This window comes from Neovison vison, chromosome 5, assembly GCF_020171115.1.
Source record: "Neovison vison isolate M4711 chromosome 5, ASM_NN_V1, whole genome shotgun sequence".
In the NCBI taxonomy this organism is placed as follows: Eukaryota; Metazoa; Chordata; class Mammalia; order Carnivora; family Mustelidae; genus Neogale; species Neogale vison.
Genome location: NC_058095.1, coordinates 152,782,671 through 152,806,275, shown reverse-complemented (window position 1 = coordinate 152,806,275; position 23,605 = coordinate 152,782,671). Strand labels below are relative to the sequence as shown.

The window sequence follows — 23,605 nt, the reverse complement described above, 5'->3', positions numbered from 1 at the left end:
GAGACAGAGAGAACACCAATACAGAAGCCATAATCTTTTTATGACCTAACATCTGAAGTGGCCTCTCATCCCTTTGATAGTATTCTGTTCATTAGAATCAAGTCACTGAAGTCAATCCTAGGCACAAGTATCAGAGAATTTGTGGACATATTTGTAAAACCGTCACTGTTTAAGAACTTAAGGTAATTCTAGGGACACCTGGCTGGCTCAGTTGGTAGAGTATGCAATTCTTGATCTCAAGGTCATGAGTTCAAGCTCCATACTGGGTGTACAGATCACTTAAAAAAATTCACTTTAAAAAAAAAACTAAGGGGGCACCTGGGTGGCTCAGTAGGTTAAGCCTCTGCCTTCAGCTAAGGTCATGATCTCAGGGTCCTGGGATCAAGACCTGCATCATCGGGCTCTCTGCTCAGCCAGGAGCCTGCTTCCCCCTCTCTCTCTGCCAAATAAATAAAATAGAATCTTTAAAAAAGAAAAGAAAAGAAAAGAAAAAAACAAGGTAATTCTAAATGTGATATTGAATAAAAAAATAATCTCTTCAGTCCAGTATATATTTGGAGCCTCCTATAAACTACATCTATTGGGATACATCTATCCCAATATCACCTTCTCTTCGGCCAATTGAAACCCTTTATTATGTGCCCATTTATCACTGAAAACATTCATATTCTTTCTTACAACACATCTTCTTTAGAACCTTTATATATTGGGGTGCCTGGGTGGTTCAGTCAGTTGAGCATCCGACTCTGAATCTCAGCTCAGTCTTGATCTCTGGGTCATGAATTCAAGCCTCACATTGGTCTCTACACATTTTACATAAAATTCTGAATACAATACCATAAATTGACTTAAATGTTGTGATGTAAATATTTCCAAGTCATTTTGTCTATGCCTTATAAAACTATGATTTTACTCCTTGAGAGCCAGGACCAGGTCTTCTCTCCAGTCTCTGTCCTACACAGGGTCCGGTACTGGGCTACATACAATCATGAATCCACCAATCAATCAATCAATCTAGCCAGCTAGCTACAGAAATAAAACCACTTCAAAATAAAATTAAACAACAAAAACACTGATTCAAAGGGAAACATGCACTCCTATGTTCACAGCAGCATTATTTACAATAGCCACAATATGGAAGCAGCCCAAGTGTCCAATGATAGATGAATGAAGAAGATGTGGTGCCCACACACATACACACACACACACACACACACACACACACACTCATGATGGAATATTATGCAGCCATAAAAAGTGAAATCTTGCCATTTGCAATGACATGTATGGAGCTAGAGGGTATAATACTAAGTGAAATAAGTCAGTCAGAGAAAGACAAATACCATATGATTTCACTCATATGTACAACTTAAGAAACAAAATAAACAAAGGGAAAAAAAGAGAAAGACAAACCAAGAAACGGACTCTTAGCTCTAGAGAACAAACTGATGGTTACCAGAGGGGAGGTGGGTGGGGGGTGGGGTGAAATAGAGATGGGGATTATGGAGCGCACTTGACGTGATGAGGACTAGGTGATGCATGGAATTGTTGAATCACTACACTGTGCACCTGAAACTAATATCATACTTCATGTTAACTAACTGGAATTAAAATGAAAACTTTTATAAATTAAATATTATTACATCACTCTTGTCAACCAGTCAATGTTTCCCCAAATTCAACTTATAAGGAATTACTTGGTGTCGGAGCTCTACAGCCCTTCCCTTTCCTCCCCCTGCCCTCCTACATCCATGTCCTCCTGTAGCTCAGAACCATCTGACTTGGACCTCTGGTCCCACTCCAATCTCTGCAACCAATGCACAGTCTTGACTATGGATGTGAGGGCACTGGTTAGTCTAATCCAGGACCCAGTCCCAACTTGACCTTACATTTGTATTCTGATCACTGGTGTTCACTCTGCTTCTGAACCAACTTTTACCATTTTTAGGCTTTTGATTAACCAGATTCCTTGGCCCAAGTTTTTGTTCCCTTCTTGATAGCTGTGTTGAGGATACTTGGGGATTTGTTTTAATCATGTATGGTAAGAAAAGCAGACACAGAAATGACCGTCATGAAGGAAGGGGTCTTGTGTCCTCACAGATCCCTAGCTGCCACAGCTGACCACACACAGGAAAGCACCGCTGTCAAGGAGCCAAGGAAGCAAGGAGGGAAGCTTGGACAAGAGCCTTTACTGTGGCTTTATTGTGGCTTCTGAGGGCAAGAATTAGGAAGGCAGGGTCAACCAGTTTAGGACTGGCTAGTTGGAGTAACTGCTGAGGGCTCTAGGGTACAGTGGCTGTCCTAAATCGTCCAACACCTGGCCCTCAGGTGGTAAGCACAGGGTGAACAGTGGCCTGGAGTAGAAGAGCTTGGTAAAGAAATCGGTTGGGGAAAATGGGCTCTGAATTCATTGGTTTGCATGAGAAAATCATGCTCAAAGTCACAGACTTGTCCTCTATCTCTAGGAATTAGCTAATTCTGGGAAGAGCAATCTCTTCAGGGTCAGTAAGGCCCCAGATATCAAAGCATGAAATACAGAAACTAAAAAACATGGTTATTATAACAACCCATCTAGCTCTACCTTGGGTCTGCCTTGCTCCTGCTGGCATTCTTCCTACCTGCCTGGACAGCAGTCATATCTACGCGACATCAGCACAATCTAGAGATTAAAAGGTGTGGTCCTGCCAGGAGGATGAGCATGGAGTAATACATAGAACTGCTGAATCATTTCACTGCACACCTGAAACTAATATAACACTGTATGTTAGGTATGCCTGAATAAAAAAATAACAATGAAGTCCTTCCTACTCTTGGCTCAAAAAAAAGACATGGTTCTGAAATCAGATACACCTGGATTAAAATATCTTGCTGCTCCACCAATGATTAATTCTGCAACCATAGACAAGTCACTGAACATCCCTGAAACTCATTTTCTCATCTGTACAATGAAGATGATAATGGTACCTACTTAATGCAAGTACTTACATAATAAAGCACTTAGCCTAAAGCAAAGTAAGCAATTAAAATGTGGCAACAATAATTACTATTTCTCCACCCTCTGATTTCCCCCAAAGTGCACTGCATGTAATTGATATGTAGTAGATACTCAATAAATGTATATTGAAGTTCACTAAACCAACAAAGAAATAAATGAAAAAAATTAATGAATAATCTTTGACTAATTGTAGAAATGTAACTTTTTTTTTTTTAAGAATAATTGGCAGTCCCCCCCCCCCCAAAAAAAAAAATTGGCAGCCCAGAACTTAGAAATGAAGCCTGGATTTGAAGTCTAGTTTTATCATTTAAACCCATGTTTCTAAGTCAGGATGGTAGGCTTTCCAACATCCATCCCCCCCTTTTCCCTCACTGGGAGAGCCTTGATTTTGTTCTGTCCACCTGTGATTCATGGGATGGTTATTCTATCCCCATATTTAGGGAAAAATCCTGGAGGTCCCATTCCTGTTGCCACTGATGAGCTTAGGGATGGGAACGTGACCCTTTCTGCTCTAAATATTGTCCTTCTGGCCAGGAAATTCTGCTTGAACTACAGCAGCCTCCTTGCAACAAATAGGAAGGAGGCAGCCTTGGGGCCAAGTCAACAAGTTTAAGGAGACAGGATAGAAAGTGTGAAAAAACACTTAGATCCTCCGTAAAAGAACAGTAGCTACCTTTAGTGAATCCTTACTCTATGCTGGGCATTAACTCATATGACCCTCCACACTAATCCCAGGGGGGAACGTTTTTATCATTGTTGTACAGATTGAGAAACCGAGGCCTTAAGAATTTTTGTGATCTGTGCAAGGTCACACAGCAATACGAGGTAGAGTGAGGATTTAACCCCACAGCTGGGCTCCAAAACTTTGGTTCTTTGCTTCTTTGCTTTATTGGATTTCCAAAATGCTCTCAAGACAGAATCAACCAATTCTCTCTGGACTTGTTACATGATTTTAAATGTCTTACTAGTCAGCCAATTTGAATTGCGAGTTTTAGTAAAAGCAGCTGATAGGATCCTAATAAATATACTCAGATTTTTTTCATCTGTAAAATGGGGATACTTCTCCAAGTCTCAGGCTGTGGCTGTTAACAAGGAGTTCGATAAATGATCTTGAGACTCTCCACCCGCTGCCGGTTGTTGCATCTGTGACCATCGTTTTCCATCCGTTTCCCGAACTTCTTCCAAGACTCCAGCCCAGCTCAGGCGCTTTGTGCGCGCCGCTAAGATCTCCACCCAGGCTGTGTACACGCTCCCAGAAGTGATCAGGCATGCCTCATGTATGAAACCCAGCTCATTACTAGGCCAAGTTCTTACGCTGATAGATCTTTATTATAATTCTTGATTATAGATTTTAGATTTAGATTTTCTTGATTTTAGATTTTAGATTCTTGATTTTAGATTTTATTTTCTCTTCTAAGATAATTTTTTGCTCTCTCTGTAATTAGCATGTAGAGAACAGCTCAGTGGATTATCACATGCTAAATCAGCTTAAATGAAAATGAGTTACATTCTCAGCTCGCTTTCAGGACATATTAACCAAAAGTCATAATTTATAGCTGTCATATGAAAATAATGATAAAGTCATGAATACAAAATTAAAAATACCAATTTTAGGAGAGCTTCCTCAAATGGGTTGAAGCACTGGCTAAAAAAAAAATCTTGATCTGTGCCAAATCCTTGGGAATTAAAAAAAAAAAAGGTTTCCTCATGGTCTAAGGGGAAAAACTTAAGCATTTTGAAAGCTTCTTATGATATATTATGTCCTGTTTTAAAGGAAAATGCTCATTACTTGAACAAGTTGTTGAGCCGAATGTGTATTTTGCATATTTTCCAAATGCATCTTTGTCATTCCTGATTCTTGAAACTCTCTGTAGAAGCTGAATTATATATTCATTGCATTTCTAAAATCCAACTTTCCTTCCTTTTCCATTCTGTATCAATAGGCTTCTCACCGCCAATGTAAATTTAAATCTGTATAGTACTTTATAGTTTACAAAGTGCTTTCACTGGCATTTCCTTAACCTCCAACAATTCCAAAAAGGAAGACAAGACACATATTCTTATCTGAATTGTCCAATGAATTAATAAATTTATTTGTGCTTGTTTTCTTTCATTCTTTCATTTATTCAGCCAACATTTACTTGATAGCCATTATGACAAGACACTATTAGAGGCACTGAAGATGCAGAAGGAGACAAAATAGTCACTATCTTCAGAAAAACTACATGTTGACAGGTAAGCCACACAACAGATTAGTAAATAAGTCCAGGAAGAAGCCTAGATTCAAAGTGGTCACTTAGGGACGCCTGGGTGGCTCAGTTGGTTGGACGACTGCCTTCGGCTCAGGGCGTGATCCCGGAGTCCCGGGATCGAGTCCCACATCAGGCTCCCAGCTCCATGGGGGAGTCTGCTTCGCTCTCTGACCTTCTCCTCGCTCATGCTCTCTCTCACTGTCTCTCTCTCTCTCAAATAAATAAATAAAATCTTAAAAAAAAAAAAAAAAAAAAAAACAAAGTGGTCACTTAATCACAAATCTAGATGCCTCCCCGGTCCAAATAAGCTGACACAAAAGTTCTCTCTCCCATGAATTTTGGCAGTTTGAGTTCTTGGACTCTAATCTCTTTGGGTTTCCACAAGGTCTCACATTTTTCCTACTCCTCTGAAGAAATTCAGTGGACACCTGTCAAAGCAGCATTTAATAACCAATGCATTCAAAGCACTGTTACAGATAGTTAGGAAAATTATTCCTCATCCCCCACCCAAAACAAAAGAACTGTGGATTTAAAAATTAGCTTAAAAAAGAAACACATGGGGCACCTGGGTGGCTCAGTGGGTTAAAGCCTCTTAGGCTCAGGTCTCAGGTCGTGATCCCAGGGTCCTGGGATCAAGCCCCGCATCAGGCTCTCTGCACACCTAGAAATGTGTGTGTACATTAACTCATATGGTTGGCATTGCTGACTGTTGGAGGAAGTCTTCCAATGGACATGACCCCTGGTTGACCAGGCACAAGCTGGGCTCAGGGTATCAGAGGATCTCCCCGCTGCCCCTCTGCCCTGGAGTGCACTTTCTGCCTACAGCCCCATGCTAAGAGCTGTCTGGAGGACACAGCCTTGAGAAAGGAAGTGTGTTGAGACTGCTTGGACTGAATTCAGTTAAGGTCTCTATATGAGAATCTGGCAGGCGGGTGCACGGAGCTCCCAAGACAAGCTTCATAGGTAAATTCCCTTGCTTATCCAACCTGCCACCTACCAGTCTGGAGCAGCTATCTCTTCCTTCAGTCTTTCTTTGCCCTCCACGTACATGGGTGTTTTCAGATTTCACCCAGAAAGCAAGCTCCCAAGGTCTCAAACCAACACTAGCCCTAAACAGGAAAGTTTTTAATCCCTGTTTTGCGAATTTAAAAAAAAAAAAAAAATGAGGTCTAGAGAACCTACACAGTTCATGCCACGTCATATAATAGTAAGCAACAGTCAGGATTTGAACCCCCAGTTGGGTTTCAGAACATAGGTTCTGTGCTCGCTTCGGCAGCACATATACAGAACATAGGTTCTTTGCCTGTTTATTTTATTAGATCTAGAAAATGCTACTGGGGCAGAATCTGCCAGTGCGAAGGCCTTCTTGTACCTGGAAAAATACATTCACACAAAATTTTAAAGTACAAATTAATATCCTGCAAGAGTCTACTCATCCAGTCATTAGCGGTTGTCTAACTACGTAGGCTTTGCACATTTCAAATGACCCCCCCCCGCCTGTTTGCAACCTCACGGCACTCACTAGTAGGTTAACTTGCTGCATATATTATTAGTAATTCATGGCTTATTTTTGAAGGTGCAGGGACAGCACCACTATACACCTAATACAATGAATATCTTATTAGGAAGAAATTAACAAATGAATTGTCGCCGATCGATAGTTGTTCAAGAGAAAATTACAGTGATAGTAAAGCCTAAATAATTTATACACAATATTGATTTTTTCATTACATTAATTATTCTTTATAGCACACATAGGGAACTTGGAGAATAAAACTTTCAAAGCAAAGAAATTTATCTGCGGTGGTGCTGTAGGCTTAAGTCTGAATTTAAAAGACAAAGCATGGGCCATGAGAGCTGACAAATATTTTTAGATTAAATACACATCAGATAATAAATTTGACAGCTCCAATGTACCTGAGTTCCTTCATGTTGCCTGGCGTTTTTATGCACAATACTTTTGGTATTTATTTATCAAGAGAAGTATTGATAGAACTGCTTCTTAATAGAAACATTAGAAATAGAACTACCCATTAATTCACCTCTTTCATCGAGTGTTTGGAAGGCAGAATGACAAACTCAATAAAGCTATGCGGGAAAGAAAAACTTCTCTAACACCTCTCCTGGAATCTTCGAGTCAACTGGACTTAAATTCAGTTGGAGTGTAGGCTCCTTAGAGCTAATACCTTCCACAGCCAGCAGGATACAATTCCTAAGGCAATTTTATCATGCAAGTAACTTTCATCCAGCTCGAAGGCCTGAAGATGATCCTTGTGTCCCAGAGAACAAAAAAAAAAAAAAGTGTTGAGGGGTAGGGGGAGCTGTGGAAAAAGAGGATAGAGGTGGGTAACTTTTTCAAGGATGATGCTGTTCCCAACAATGCAAAATTCCCTCTTACGGATGGAAGAAATGAACTTGGGAAGGGATGCCTAAGTGGCTCAGTCAGTTAAGCGTCTGACTTCCGCTCAGGTCATGCTCTCAGGGTCATGACCTCAGTGTCATGGGAGCAAGCCCCACATCAAGCCCAATCACGGGCGCCAAGCTCAACAGGGAATCTGCATCTCCCTCTTCCTCTGCCCTTCACCCCACGCAGGCGCTCACACTTTTTCTCTCTCTCTCAAAATAAATAAATGAAAGCTTTTTAAAAAATAAAAAATTTTAAAAAAAGAAATGAACTTAACACATATGGACCAAGCTCAAAAAATGTCCTCGGAACAGTTACTGCACTGAGTATCATTTTTGTCACCTACAAATGCACACACTGAATAGTGTTTGACTCATGACATTTTGACTCTTGGAATGAGAGCAGTGACTTGATGGTACTTACTCGAATTTTCTCACATATCAACTTCCACTGTGTTTCAGTATCTAATGCTAGGAGTTTCCACGTGCCTGTTTTGCGGAGAGTTGCACCTATGCATAATACTAAACATATCATATCTCCCCCAAGACAAATATGGAAATAGTGTTTCAAAAGTCTTAAAAATAAAACCAAAAGCATTAGAAGAGTTTCAAATTAAAATTTAAAATTCAAGTACAATTTTTCTCCTTTCCTCACCTTTTACCTTCAGAGACTGAAAGCCACCTTCATATTACTTTTAACGATCTTTATATTCTTAGAAGAAAACCTAAGCAACAGGAAGCAGCTCATCTCACCAGCATGCTTTTGCAAACTGCAGCCAGTTTTGTAAACTATTCTGCCCTGCCTTAACTAATACTGCTGTAGGACTTCAAAGCTATAAAATATTGCATGCATGGGGGGCCGGTGGCTCAGTCGGTGAGGCGACCATCTTTGGCTCAGGTCATGATCCCAGGGTCCTGGGATTGAGTCCCGCATGGGGCTCTCTGCTCAGTGGGGATCCTGCTTCTCCCTCTCCCTCTGCTGTTCTGCCTACTTGTGCTCTCTTGCTCTGTCAAATAAACAAATAAAATCTTTTAAAATAAAATATCACATGCAGATATAATATAAAATGTGGGTTGTCCACTATATGTCATCATACAGATATAACTGCCCAGACATGTCGTCATTACCAGCCGATTCTGGGCGTATAATGGGGACAAAACCCAAACTTAGCATCATTCCTACTATTCGGTGGAAAGTCCCTTGCCTGTGGTGACTGCTCCTCTGAATGTCCTTTGCTGCCTTTACCATTCTTTAGGTGGAGACTAATGGTCCATACAGAAAGCATGTGGTTCAGGTACTGAAAGATATTTCTACTTGGTCTCGTTTGTTGAACTGAGTGGGACATTCATAAGATGGATTAGAAGAAATTTCAAGCGATTTAAAGGCACAGTCCAAGTTATTCTCCATTTTTATCCCAGTCACCCACTCCAAACCCAAATCCATTCTCTGCCTTGCTCTGCCTCGGGAAAGCACATGCGTTGGATCATGTAGCTCTCCAGCTGTTTAGCTACACAGTTCCAGCCAGGGGAAGACAATGGAAGGAGACGGACACGTGGAGAAAGTGATCAAGAGATTGGTCAAGAGATTTCCTCCCCATTCGACCTCTCTGCCTCAACTCCATATTTGGGGGGTGGAGGGGTGGGAAGTGGGGGGCGCTCAGCTGTTCTCTGCCCGCAGTTCCTATGAGGCAGCCCTTCCTACCTTTGAGGCTGTCACTTAGGTCAGGCCCCAGCAGACAAGGGATGCTGACAACAGGCTCAGAGAAGGTAACAGTTTCCCTCCATTAAGGAGCCCCAGGTCCAGTGTGGGCCCTTACCAGTCCACAGATCTGTAATAGCCCTTCACCATCCCAGAGTGCGCCTCTGTTTGCTGCCAGGCAGCTGACTAATACTGCTCCCGGGGACACAGAAGAAGAACGCGTAAGCAAATAAAAGAAGCCCAGCAGCATTCAAGCACACGGGCCCTCCAAGGCCGACAGCCGCCCAGATAGCCAATGACTCCCCATGAATGCACTAATGAGACAAACCAGTGCTCGCGAGATGAAGTGCTAACCTCCACTTTCAATATTCATTCGCATTTCAGGTTTTTAGGATTTCATTCTTCACCTTGACTACTTTTGTCCTTCTTCTCTCCCTCCTCGGCAGCATCCTGCTAATTTACACGCTGCGTGATCAGTGGCTAGTCTGTCTTCCCAGGGCACGTCCCCTTGTTTTTCACAGTCCTCGAGAGATCTTTCCTTCAGGCTTGCACACCCAGGTCAAGTCACCACCTAGGTATGCTTAAAATCACATGCACCCTTCTCTCTAGGTCTATGTTTTCACTTTGTAAGCAAACCTATAAAATTCTACAAGTTCATAATTAGAGTCCACAAAATATGGAAGCTATCATCCAGGTTTGTTGTCATCTCTCCATAACCTTGATTCCTTCATAAGAAATACTCTACAAAAGCTAACAGAAGGGGTGCCTGGGTGGCTCAGTGGGTTGAAGCCTCTGCCTTCAGCTCGGGTCGTGATCCTGGGGTCCTTGGATCGAGCCCTGCATCGGGCTCTCTGCTTGGCCTGCTTCCCCCTCTCTCTCTGCCTGCCTCTGCCTCAGATTTCTGTCAAATAAATAAATAAAATCTTAAAAAAAAAAAAAAAAAAGCTAACAAAAATCTGGAGGACTGCAAGGAGGTTAGCATTTCTACCCTCTTATGTCTATTAAGAAACTAGAATACAGGAGTAACCGTGAACACACGGTGTTAAATGCAAGGTTGTGACAACAAATGGCACAGTACTTACCAAGAAAAGCACGGTAAGATATTAATAATTGCAACGCACTGCAAATATTTATGTGCCCACAGGCAACTAATTCAATTTCACTGCAGGATTGCTCCATTTATGAATTTAATTGTGTGTGTTTTAAACATTTCTGCTGCTGTTTCATTAATTTCCCATAAAAAAAATAACATGATATGCCGGAGAAAGAAAGCAAGTTTCCAATCAACAGCATTCATTAAGTGCCCACTGAGTGTCCACGGTGACTTACGAATTAACGTTCACTTTTACCATTTATGGCTTCTCTTTTGCATCACTTGGGATAAGAAGTTCCAGCTTCAAAAAGCATGGTTCAGGTTGCCTCTTGTCGTTTTATTTTTACACATAACAGCATAAATGTGTAAGACAAGCCCCGTGAGAACAGAATAATGGCTAACACTCACACGGGTCAGTCTCTGGGCATTCTTAGCCCTCACCAGGCATAGTACCATTATTCCTATTTTCCAGAGAAGGAAATCAAAGTACAGAACAGGTAACTGACTTCTTCAGGGTTACATGGGAGTAAGAGGTTGAGCCAGGGAGATGGGTGGGGGATGGGCCAGATGGGGGATAGGCAGTAAGGAGGGTACTTGGGATGAGCACTGGGTGTTGTCTGTAAGTGATAAATCACGGAATTCTACTTCTGAAAGTCATACTACGCTATATGTTAACTAACTTGAATTTAATTTTTTAAAAAAAGACATATATTCTAAGTTTAAAAAAAATCCAGCTCATTTGACATCACAGCCCATGCTGCTGAACGTCAGCCAAACGACACTCACAAACTGGGCATCAGCACAATTTCCAGTGATTTTCAGTGGCTGATAAATTTGTCATTGATTTCTTCCAATTTCCCTTGAGAGCTTTTTTCCTAATTCAGGGTCTCTCCAATGCTCTTCAATAACACAATTTCCAGCCACAACCACCTCAGCCATCTGACATCAGCTAGTAGTAATCCAAGCCATGTTGTTTAGATTTTTCTCAGCCTCCCAATCTATATCAAAGAGCCATGCTCTCTGTTTAGGCTGATTTTTTTTTTCCCCCGAAAATGAGAATGAATGAGATTAACCTTGTTCCCAAAGGAATGCCTGACTTGTAGCATGCTGTCTCATAGGAGAAACCTTCTAGAACGGTCTAATAACCCGTGGTCTCTGTCCTGACTTTTACTACTCTAGAGAATCAGGGCAGTTGACATCTTGCTAATTATGAAAGGCAATTACTAATAATTTGAATTTTCACCTGAAATAAGAGAGTCATGACATAAAACATTGGATCATTCCATAAAGAACCACAATCTGGTTAAGTTATGCTGATATTTTTAGAAGGTAATCTAGAATAGATGACAGATTGTTAGCTGACATGTGTCAAGCATTTTTTATAGGTCAGTCTCTGTGCTTGGGAACTTTACATGGGTTTTACTGAGCAAGTGTATGTGCTAGAAGAGATATAAACAAATAATACCGTTCCAAGTTTACTGTCCAGTATACTTCCCAACACATAGTTAACTGATTAACTGTAATTAAAATAAAGTTATATTAGCCAATGAAAATCAGAGAATTTATATAATTTAACAAACTAAAAAACAAGATAATTACCAGAAAATATTAATTTGAGTTCCCCATTTAATTGTTTTCATACTAAACCTATTTCTTGGCCCAATAATGTATTTCATGAGTCTTAAAATCACATTAAAATTTGGCAGTCTCAATTAAACCTGTTTAATTCATTATCAAGCGTAAGTAACTTTCAAATACCATAAGCTTCTGATTGTCCTTAGTAAAAATGAGATGATAATAATTAGCTTTGGGGAATAATAATGTAAGAGTCTAAGATTAAGCCAGTCCACATTGTTAGAGGCTAAATTTTACCTAGTTTCTGGTTATTACATGAGCATTTGTATTTCTCTAAAAAATCAAACCTTGTCAACATCCCAAGGTAACCAGCAAGAAAAAGGCAGAAAAATAAATGATCAATCTCAATTTACTGGTTCCAGTTTTATCTTTACAACTCAAAAAAAAAAAAAAAAGGAATGGATTTAATTCAACCTCCTTCTGATTTATAGCAAATATTGGCGGTTTGGACCAGAAGCGACACTTCCGGAGACTCTGTAATGAACATGTAAGTGAATATGGCATTTAGAGAGAACAATCTCTTATCTCCTTAGTTTCACACAGCACACAAACCTGATGGTGAAAATTAACCTTCTCTGCAGTTCAACATTTCTAATTAGAAGAGACATCAAAAAGATTATGCTTTAGAAAGCAATATGGGCCATAATATTCTAGACAGTCTGAAACAGAGCTCTGCAGCCTCCTTATGTGTTTAAGCCCGCTGTCCACAGAAAAAAGCAGTACCCAGATGATGTTTCAAAGTGGTGATGGCTTTTGGTGGTAAGTTATGTTATATTTTCTCCTCTTGCCCTTTTATACATGGACCTATCCGTTGCTTTTAGTCCTGAATGAATACAACCGTCTACACCATCAGACCGTGTTCTACCAAAAGCTTGCTTGGTAGAAAGATCTACAAATGCCTGAGAAATGAGTAGTCCATTTGTAATCCTTTTGGGGGTTTTTTTCCTCTTGCTTTGTTTCCTCTGCATGGGGCAGGGAAGAGGCAAAAAAAGATACCCTGAATTCAGCTTAGATTAGAACACAGAACCTTAAAATAGAAGGCCATACAAGCTCAGCCCTTCCTGGGGAGGAACCACTTTCACAAAACCAGCAGTGATCAGCCATATTTGAAGTTTTCACTTCTAAGGAATAGGCCACCTCACAAAAGAGTTCATTCTCACACAAACATTTGTAGACAGCTACAAATGTTTCTAAAGATGTTTTTGGTTTGGAGTGTCTGTATGGCTCAGTGGGTTAAGCATCTGCCTTCAGCTCAGGTCCTGACCCCATGGTCCTGGGATTGAGCCCTGCTTCGGGCTCTCCACTCAACTGGGAGTCTGCTTCTCCCTCTCCCTCTATGATCTCTCTCACTTTTGCTTTCTCTCAAATATATAAGGAAAATCTTCAAAAAAAAAACTTTATAAAAATATTTTATATATTTATTTGAGAGAAAGAGAGAACACAAGTAGGAGGAGGGACAGCAGGACAAACAGACTCTCCACTGAACAAGGAGTCAACGTAGGGCTCAATCCCAGGACCCTGCGATCATGACCTAAGCCAAAGGGAGACCCTTAGCTGGCTGAGCCACTCAGGCATCCTAGACAGCTACAAGTTCTTAGAAGGTTCTGAAACCTTATCCTACCACTGGGATCCCATCTATTCTAGCTCTATCCTTTGGAGAAATACAGAGCAAGCTTCCTCCATTTTCCACACCTTCCTCCTCGGACTATTGGAAGGCAATTTTTGCATCTTCTTAATTTTTCCATCTTCATATTAAGTACTTCCGGTTCCTTCAAATTATTCCTCATATGACATGGTTTCCAGCTGTTTCAAGTAAACTGGGGCTACAGCTTGACTTAAAAATGTTCCTACATACAAGAACACAAAAGGGAGATCTAAAAATTTGTTTCTTTTTTGTTCACTTACACCTGTAATTGACACAAGTGGAAAGACTATCCAGAACCCCATGGTCTTTGTGGGAGCTGTATCTGTGTGAGGTCCCCTTCTTATCATCACACACATACATACACACACACCCCAGTCCCACTATGGTACTGTGATATCAGGTGGGTCTGAAAACCTCATCGCCCTGCCCACATGGACGGACAGAAAGGAGAGTCACAAGTTCCCAGCTGGACTAATCAGTCATTCCCCAGGATTTTAAATTGGAACATGGAGGAAGTTTGCTATTCCCTTGGCCTGTGGAGCTATTAGATATGATAGCCATTTACCCGTTTCATGGAATTGGCCAATCTGATGTGTTCAATATCCAAAGAAGTATAGGGAGAAAGACCCCAGACCTCCAGTTCCAGCCATTCTTAGAACCAACTCTCTCCTATGTTTCCTATGGTCTGGTTATGAAGTCAATAATTCCCCCTTGGCTGACTTGAGTTAATTTTGTATCATTTGTAACACAGAAGGCCCTACCTACTACAATATTCATAAGATTCCAACTAGTCTAAAAGAACAAACAGAAAGCAGGTCATAAAAGGGAAAAATCACTACTCCACCCTACAAGAGGTATGAATGGAACCTCCTTCCAGCAATGCGGCTCCTGGGTGGCTTAGTTGGTTAAGTGGCCAACTCTTGGTTTTGGCTCAGGTCATGATCTCATGGGTCATGGGATCAAGCCCTGCCTGGGGCTCCGCATTCAGCTTGGAGTGTACTAGAAATTCTCTCCTTCTGCCCCTCCCCACACACATGCTCTCACTCTCTCTTTCTCACTCTCTAAAATAAATAAATCTTAAAAAAAAAAAAAAAAGGAAAGAAAAAGAATCTCTTTCTACCGTTATTTAAGAATGAGGGTCCTACTCACCTACCAAAGAAGATCAAGGTCTTTTTTTCCTAATAGCCTAAGCTCCATAGGACTGACACTATTCAAAACTATATTGCCAGAACTATCACAGCACCTGGCACATACTAAGTGCTTAAAAACACTCTCCACCTTATTTTCCACAGCAAATAGAAGAAAACAACAGGCAAAACATCAACCAAAACTTATTAGAATGAAGATTCAAGTTCCCTAAAGAAACCTTAGATACATCACTTCACCTCCTTAGAATTAAATTGCCCATTCGCCACATGTATTATAGGGCGTGATCACCCTGTCAGTCTTTTTTAGCCGTGAAAGGCTGTGATCCTTTCCATACTCAACAATCGTAAGGCACAGTCTTCTAAAGACCTGATCGTGCAGATCGAAGAAGGAAACACAGGAATAAAGAAGGCAGCACAAGAATAACAAGAAAGAATAACCTACCAAAAAGATGGTTGCGGGGGGGGGGGGGGGGGGCAAAAGGAAAATAACAAGAAGAAATCAGCGGTGACAGGATCGAAGAGGTCATTCATATGTGCCACCTTCCAATCTAATCTCTGTGGTCACAAATGGCCTCTGTGCTGCTTCCAAACTGCCAGCCCCAGAGCCTCGTCCCTGCCTGCATCCATACCGTCCCTGTGACGGCTCCTTCCTTGAAACCATGCATCTCCTTTCAGAGTCGGCTTCCCACTTCTGCCTTTGGTCCTTGATATTCCCACTTGCTCACACTGTTCCAGACAGGTTGGGTTTTGTTTGCTTGTTTGTTTCATCACCAACAGAATATATACCCAATTATATTGTGTCCCTGTTTCCCGTCATGTCCCCTGCATTGACTGATGCTCAAATGTCCATAATTTCCCATTTATTTCTGAAGTTTGGTTTCTGTCTCAATACAAGTAATCAGAAAATAGCATCTCTATACAATCAGGTGACCCACTTACAGTGAGATGTTTTAAGGAACTGACCTCAGATCCTTTCATGAAAGAAGGCCTTGACTCGGGAAAAGTATTATTACGATTAACAACTAATGTTAACTGTTATTATATGTCTGCATCTAAATACTGAGTACCAGCACGTTACGCTATACGCAGACAACTGCGCTAAGCATTTTGCTCACCTTTGTTCATTCAGTTCTCACAATACCTCTGTAAGAGAAGTACTACGTAGGCTTTAAAGATAAAGAATCTGAGGTTCCGAAGGAGTAAGATACTCCTGGTTACACAGCTAGTAAGGGCCACTCTCGGTTACACACAAGAGCCATAGCCATCTGAATCCAGAATCCTCGCTCCTGCTCATTACATGACTTAAAAAGGCATTAATCCCTGTGAGAAATGGGGAGGGGGACCCTCAAGGGGGCCCAAAGCAAAGAGACTAGGAAACTAAAATCAACATGATCTACTTCTCCATTTTGCCTAGAGTCAGCCCTATTTGAAGAACCTTGTTCCCATTATGTAGCATAGATTATCTGCCATTTTGCATTGTGGAAGCGTACCCTCCATTATCCAGGCTAATCTGGTTGACTGTAGAATGCTGTACTCAGGCATTCCAATGACAGACCACTAATTCAATCTTCTCTGTGAGAAAGATGCTACTGGACATTCCTTCAACTTTTTCCCTATAACTTTAGATGTAGGGTACGTCACATAACCCACAATTCCTTTCCTACAACATCTAGAGCCAAAGAAGTAATTTAGGATACCAAGAAGGGGGAGATAAGGTGAAGAAGAAAAGGAATTATAATGTGGTAACCGACCCCCCCAAAAAAAAACCTACCATGAAAATTAAATATTAAAATTTAAAAAAAAAACAGTTAAGGGTGATTATCTAATAACTGGTGATTCAGAGAGAAATAAATGTTCATGGTCCATCAGTAAACAGAGAAAAGCATTTACTGTGCTATAGAGACCATATGTTCAGATAGCCAAGGTGGAATTTTCCTACATCACAGAGTAGAGAGATACTGAGTATCTCCTATAGGAGTGAGACCTTACTGCTTAATCCATGTAGGGTCTATAGCAGAAGCAGCATTTCATCACTAAGCAAAAATCTAATTATTTTCCCGTCCCATAATCTCTAGTTTCTCCAAAACTCTTCATCTACCTATTGAGATTTTTATATATATTGGTAGAATAAAATGCCCATCCCTACAGTGGAGTCATTCAATGTTTCTCTGTGATAGTCAAAGTCTCTAGTTTTATTGAAATGGAAGCTGGGAATCAGAGTAGCAAACTCCTTGGGGTCAGTCAGTAATTAATGCCTAAAGGTTGAAATACAAAGGGTACAATTTGGGGTAAAATGCAGCAAAGATTGTCTCTCATTGAAATAACAGTCCCGTCTGTTAGGAAGTCTGAAAGTAATAATTAATTGAAAAACTGTTTTAAGCTAAAACAGAGGGGCAGGATTGGAAATTTTTAAAAGTAAAAGGTCCTTAAAATATGCTAAGGAAGGAGCCTAATGCCTTCATTCCATGTCCAACCAGTTTCCTATTCAAACCAATTTCCATTAAACAGGGGAAGAAGCAGGGAGGAGAGAAAGTATTTGAAAAACTGCCAGAGTAAAAAATCCCATAATGAAATTTTGCTCATTCTTGGAGAAATGAAGTAGAATTAGATGCTTCAGTGGTGGTGAATTTCAGGATCTGGGTAGTTTCCAGTAAATGAAGTTTTTCCATAATGTCAAATGCAAAAGCTATCTGATACCAACATATTGAGCTTGAGTTTTTAAATTCCTATTTCCTTACACCAAATTGTTTGAAACCTCTGAGATAAAAACTTCAATAAACTGGTGTTCCAAGCTTTTAATATTTTAGTCCCTTGAGCAAGCATGTCAGATTAATCTTCAAATTGCAGTGGGCAGAAAGAACATTCAACCAAATTCTTAAGCCCGTGCCTCTCTCAAAGGACGTTAATAATGTAAGCAGTTTCATTGTCTATTAAGATTTCAAACTTTCCTAATTCTCAGCAGTATTACTATTTAGAAGTGGAGGGGGAGAAAAGGATATTAATAATGTAAGCAGTTTCATTGGCTATTAAGATTTCAAACTTTCTTCATTTTCAGCCATATTACTATTTAAAAGTTGGGGGGACACCTATCCTGAAAGGGATTTTACTTATTTTATCTCTGTGTCCACGTAGCACGTTGCTAGGCACACAGTAGGCATTTAACAAGTACCTCTGGAATGTGCTGATTGATTGGTCTGGGGGAGAGTGGAAATCTTGCTGAGAACAGCAGGAGTCTAAATCCTGGCATTGCCCAGCAACAAAGACCATCTCTAGAATTAGGGTTATCGAGGTACAGCAGGAATTTGAAAGTGTGTCTTCAAAGACACATCAAGAGGATTGTTTCCTGAGCGGGCGAGAAGCCACCCTAGAGCCGCTTAAAGAGGGATTAGACTCGTCTCTGGCTTCAGTGTGCCTGAAAACGCCCGTCCTGCCTCTCTATGCCCAGTTCCTCCTGCCTTTTACCGGGTCTGGGTTTCCACTCACACAATTTAGGTACAAGATCCGACCTCGCGAGTCTAGCCCAGGCCTCCTCTCCATTGCACGGTGGGAGGGAGGCCACGCAGCCCCGGGCACGAGGAAGAACACATACTACTACTAGTCGGGACGTCTTTGAAGGTGAAAGGGGATATCGGGAAGCGGCGGGAAGGGAGGGGAGGAAGGAGGGACGGAATGAGTTCAAGACCAAAGGGCACCATCCAGAGGTTTCCGACCCCACTCCGAAAGCCCCTGACCCAATCGCTGAAAGACGCTAGGGAAACCACCCGCACGCTCAGGTCGCGCAGAGCCGCCCAGGGTCGGGACCCAGGGGAGAGGGGCGGGGAGGTGACGGAAAGCCAGAGGGGGCCGGAGACGGTACCTGGTGTGGCTGTGGTTGCGGGGACAGTCCTTCTTCTCCATGATGGCCGGCACGCAGTTGGTGAGCTCCGTCCAGTCGGCGTGCAGCCCGCAGCTCCAGCCGGTGGAGAAGCGGGAGAAAAGCCACGTCTCCTTCTTGCCCGGCCGGTGGCAGGTGCACTTCTTCTGGCCCGCTTTACAGCTACACGGCTGCTCCAGCCGGATGTTCTTCACCAGGTGCCGGCCGAACGTGGTGCCCCCGGTCTTCTGGATGTGCAGAAACACGATCACGTCGCGCCCTTTGATATTGAAATCCACGAAGCGGGTCAGGTCCTTCAGGGTGAAGTTAAAGCGCGGCACGAACCGGGGCAGGGAGCCGTTCTCGGGGGCCTCCGGGTCCGGCTCCTCTTCCTCCTCCTCTTCTTCCTCCTCCGGCTCCCCGAGCTCCTCGTCCTCGTCCTCTGGCGCCACGGCCCCCCGAGGCCCCTCGGGCGGCCCCCGGGGTGGCGGGGGCAACTGGGGCCGCCGCTCCCACTCCTCGGGCGGCGCCTGTGCCCGGCGGGCGGGACTCGGGGCGGCCGGCTGGCCGGCCTCCCCCGCGCGGGGCTGCTCCCCGAAGTTGGCGCAGGAGCTGGTGCAGGAGGGGGACACGTACTGGTACATGATGACCACGAAGAGGAGAGTGAGCACGGGCGTCAGCAGCCACTTGTTGAACCTTTCATCCATGGTCCCGCTCTCAGGCCAGCAGGCGAAGCGGCGGCGGCGGCAGCGGCGCGGACTGGCGCCGGCTCGGAAGTTTCGGGGACTCCGGGGCGCGGCTCCGAGCCCGCCGCTCCTCCATGCCCCTGACGCCGAGGCGTGCGGCTGGCTGGCGGCCCCGCGGCGCTCCGGCACTCCCGCGCTGGCAGCGCCGGGGCCTGCGAGCCGAGCGGGGAGGCGGGAGCCGGCGCGCGGGGCTCCGGCTGCGGCGTGGGGCGCCCTGCGCTCCCGGGAGCGCCCGGCTTGGCCGGCTCCCCGCTCCCGCCCGGGCGCGGCGCGCGCTCTCAGGCCACGCGGGGCATCCCGCCGCCTGCGCTCAGGCGCTCAGGCGCTGGGGAGCGCGCCTCGGGTCCTGCTGCACCTGCCCGGGGCAGCCGGGCGGCTGCGGCCGCGAGCGCGGGGGCTGCATGAGTCTCGCCAGGGCGCGGGCCAAGGGCGAAGGCGCGGCCCGGCCCCGCCGCCCCGGGCGGCCGCGGGCACCGCGCCCGGAACGCGCACCCGGCGCCTTTGCCCTCCGGTCGCCGGGCGCGGGAGCCGCGAGGGCAGACGGCGCCCGCCCGCAAGTTTGCAGAGGAGCCCCCGCGGCGGCTGCGGGCGAGGCGCCCGTGCGGAGCCGCCTCCCAGGGAAGAGTCGCACTGCTGCTCCGGGTCGGTCCGCCCAGGCGCGGGCACGCAGGCACACTCGCACACAGTGGCTGGCACCGCCACAACCCGCCAGCCGGTGTGACAGGAGCCCTGCTACCCGCAGCAAAAACCTGCCCTAGGTACGGAGCATGCGCCAAAGCCTTCCCCAGCCCCGGAGGAGTTTCCAGGGGAGGAGTCCGCTGCTCCGCGGGGCTCGGAGCCGGCAGCTGGGGGTGGGAATCCCTTCAGCCCCGGGCGAGGAGGTATTTGGGAGAGAGGCGAAGGCGGAGCAAGGAGGGAGGCCCCGAGGAGAGCGTGGCCGGCGCGGATCCGAGACCTTTAAATCCGCAGCTTTCTCTTTCTGAGATGGACGCAAATCTGGCCGGCCTCTGTGCAGGGAGAGCGCTCGCACACCGCTGGGCAGACTCACCTAGACAGGACTGCACTCGAGCTGGCTGGAGGAATTGGCTCCAGACTGCTTTTAATTTCCACCCAAGACGTTCTAACTGTTGCTCAAGTTTTATTCCGGTCCCTCCTTAACTACAAACTTGGAGTGTTCGACTCTACAATTTTACTCAACCGGCATCCATCCATCAATGATCCATCAGGCACCTGCCACCAGGGCCTTTGTTGAACAGACACTTCATTTCTTCCAGCCCCAGCCCCACCAGCCCACAACCATGCAGTATGGTATTCCAGTGCAAGAGAGCTTAGGGGTCACTTCTTAAAATTCATGTTACTAAAACACCTTGAATTCTTAAATGGGCAAGACTCACCCCTTACCCCTCATCTCATGCAGACGATAAGACCTACTTTTACCTCTATTTCATAAGCTAAATAAGCTCTTGTTCGTGTGCATATTTTTTAACTTTATTTTTCAAACATCTAAACTTTGCATTTGCACAAGAACCAAATCTTTGTTTAATAACAGTTTCTGTTTTTCAGGTAATGAATGGATGTACCACCAAACAGCGGTAACTGCCCCTTCATGATCCCTCTACTTGCTTGACCCAAGTAGAAAGAGACAGTGTGTTGAAGAGGGAAACAATGCAATTTGATCCCCTTGCCCAAGTCATCGTGCCCCTCCCACCTACCCTGGTATCCCATGCCTTCCGAGCAGTCAGCCTTCCCACCTGGCCTCTTTATGGATCTGTGCAGTACTTGTCTTTTCTTGAGACACTGTACTGATCTCTTCCATTTGTCAGACTGTCCCCTTCGACCCATTAGTTAAGATCTAGATCTCTTTCAGGGATGCTAACTCTTTCCCATAGGAAGTTATTTTTATTGTTCTAGACAGGTGGGATTTTTCTCAACAAAGCTTCCCGCCTCTGCTTCCTTTCCTCTTTTCAACTCAAAGGACAACCACAAACGGTGTCCTTTCTGATACTGTATGAGCTTATATTAGTAAAAAAGGTGTTGAGCAAGATGAATCAGCTTCTTTAAAGCTTACTTAATCTATTTATTTTTCTCTCACTTGAAGTTTACAATCCTATTAATGGCATCACACTACTCTCCAAAGTAAGAAATTGTGATAGGACAAAAATAAAAATCAAAAATAAATAAAATAGATAAAACTCAATGTTTATTACTTCCTGAATGCATCTGGTGAATGGTATTACTTATTTTAAAAGATACTCCTCTCCTTTACCAAAGTAAAAATTCATTATACTTTTTTATATTACTTTGAGAAGTTTCTCATTTCCTATAAAGTCACTTGATATCACATGGATAAGTATAACCTTGTTAGCTCCCCAAATGTATAAGTTGAGTGCTTCGGCAATTTATAGAGTAGAAAGCACTTTCTAGATGTTATCTCATTTGCTCCTCAGAACAACGTTCTAAGGAATAAGAGAAGAATAATATCCCATTTCAGAGATGAGGAGAGGGAACCAAGAACAGCCAGGAGAAAGCAGAGCCAGGATTAGCAACACTAACATCCCTGAAATACATTCAAATCACCATTGAAGGAACCCAACAAACAACAACAAAAGAGCCCATAAAATTTCCTTTCTCTCCTCTTGAGACCCTTTGAGTCAAGATACAGGAAGAGACAATGGAATTGCAATAGATCAATTAAATTATTTTCCCTCTCCCTCTGGCTCTATAGGCAAAGCTGAGTGATCTCTACATTTGGGAGTATCTGGGCACCTACTCTGTCAGTTTCCAGATAAACAGGAGAAAGACAATAACACACTTAACATGAGTATGTCATTGTTAAAAGGTGTTATTTAGGGACACCTGGGTGGCTCAGTTGGTTAAGTGGCTGCCTTCGGCTCAGGTCATGATCCCAGCGTCTGGGGATTGAGTCCCACATTGGGCTCCTTACTCAGAGGGGAGCCTGCTTCTCCCTCTGCCTGTGCTCACTTTCTCTGACAGATAAATAAATAAAATCTTTAAAAAAAAAAAAAAAGACGTTATTTAGGAGACTTTCAGAAGAAACTATGATGACAAACAAATATCATAGTTATGTTACTAACAAAATGTATATTTCCATAAATAAGTGCACTTTAACCCTTTTCAAAGTACATTATCCTAAAAACCTGGTTTTGCTTTCAGTAAAATAACTAATGGAGTGCCATTTCCTTGAGGTAACCACAAGGAAAGCAATGCATAGAATCAAGCAATTGCACAGACAATTCAAGCTTGTACCCAAGTACTCCTCTCTTTTTTTTTTTTAAAGATTTATTATTTTGATTAGAGAGAAAGCGAGCTCGCACAGTGGGGAGGGATAGAGGGAAAGAGAATCCCAAACAGATTCCCTTCTCCTGATAAAAGGCTCCGTCCCAGGACACTGAGATCATGACCTCAGCTGAAATCAAGAATTGGACACTTAACCGACTGAGCCACCCAGGCAAACCCCCCAAGTATTAATTTTTAACGAGAGTTGACATTAGTTGAATAAACAGTCTGTCCCAGGTGTGGTCTCCCTATTACAGTTGTGGAAGTTGACGTGAACTTAATCGAAGCTCTTAAATCATGCAATAAACAGGTTTCCTTATCTACAAGGGCAGACCTCACATTCAGGTGAAAATGAATAGAAACCTTATAAAATTGAATGCTCTCCAGGTAAAAAGAAAAACATGTTTGCATTCAGCCTGCTGAAGTTACTCCACGATGACACCAGCTGGCAATTGTTTTGGGCTAACAGATTGCAGCTACGATGAATCCTACACAAATTATTAAAATAATAAAAATAATGTTTTCAAAGAGCTTTCTTCCACTTCCTTTGCCAGTCTAGCAATGAGCTTAACACTATCTGTGAAGCAATTTGTTCACCTAATTTTATGCCTTAATAAGCTTTACTACAATTATTTTCTTGCCTGCTTCCTTCTCCTCCGTGACTTTAATACTCTTCTTCCCTGTTCTTCTCGAATATTCTCAAACCCGTTAACAACACTGCACTCCCCTAGGATTCAAACTTTTGATTAGAACAGTCCCCATTTAATCAAGTTCAATTGGGAGATAAAATTGCATCTCAACTTCTCCATTTTCCCCTTGGTGCCAGAAACTGCCTTGGA

At 43.4% G+C, this 23,605-nt stretch overlaps 1 protein-coding gene across 1 annotated transcript in view; it reads right to left on the bottom strand.

Moving 5' to 3' along the window:
• HS6ST3 (heparan sulfate 6-O-sulfotransferase 3) overlaps positions 1-19,430 on the bottom strand; it is a 649,897-nt gene extending 630,467 nt beyond the window's left edge. Inside the window, exon 1 of the mRNA XM_044249976.1 lies at positions 18,727-19,430. Within this exon, the coding sequence (XP_044105911.1) occupies positions 18,727-19,430 (704 nt within the window). The remainder of the gene's footprint in view (positions 1-18,726) is intronic.
• Positions 19,431-23,605: the final 4,175 nt, after the last annotated feature.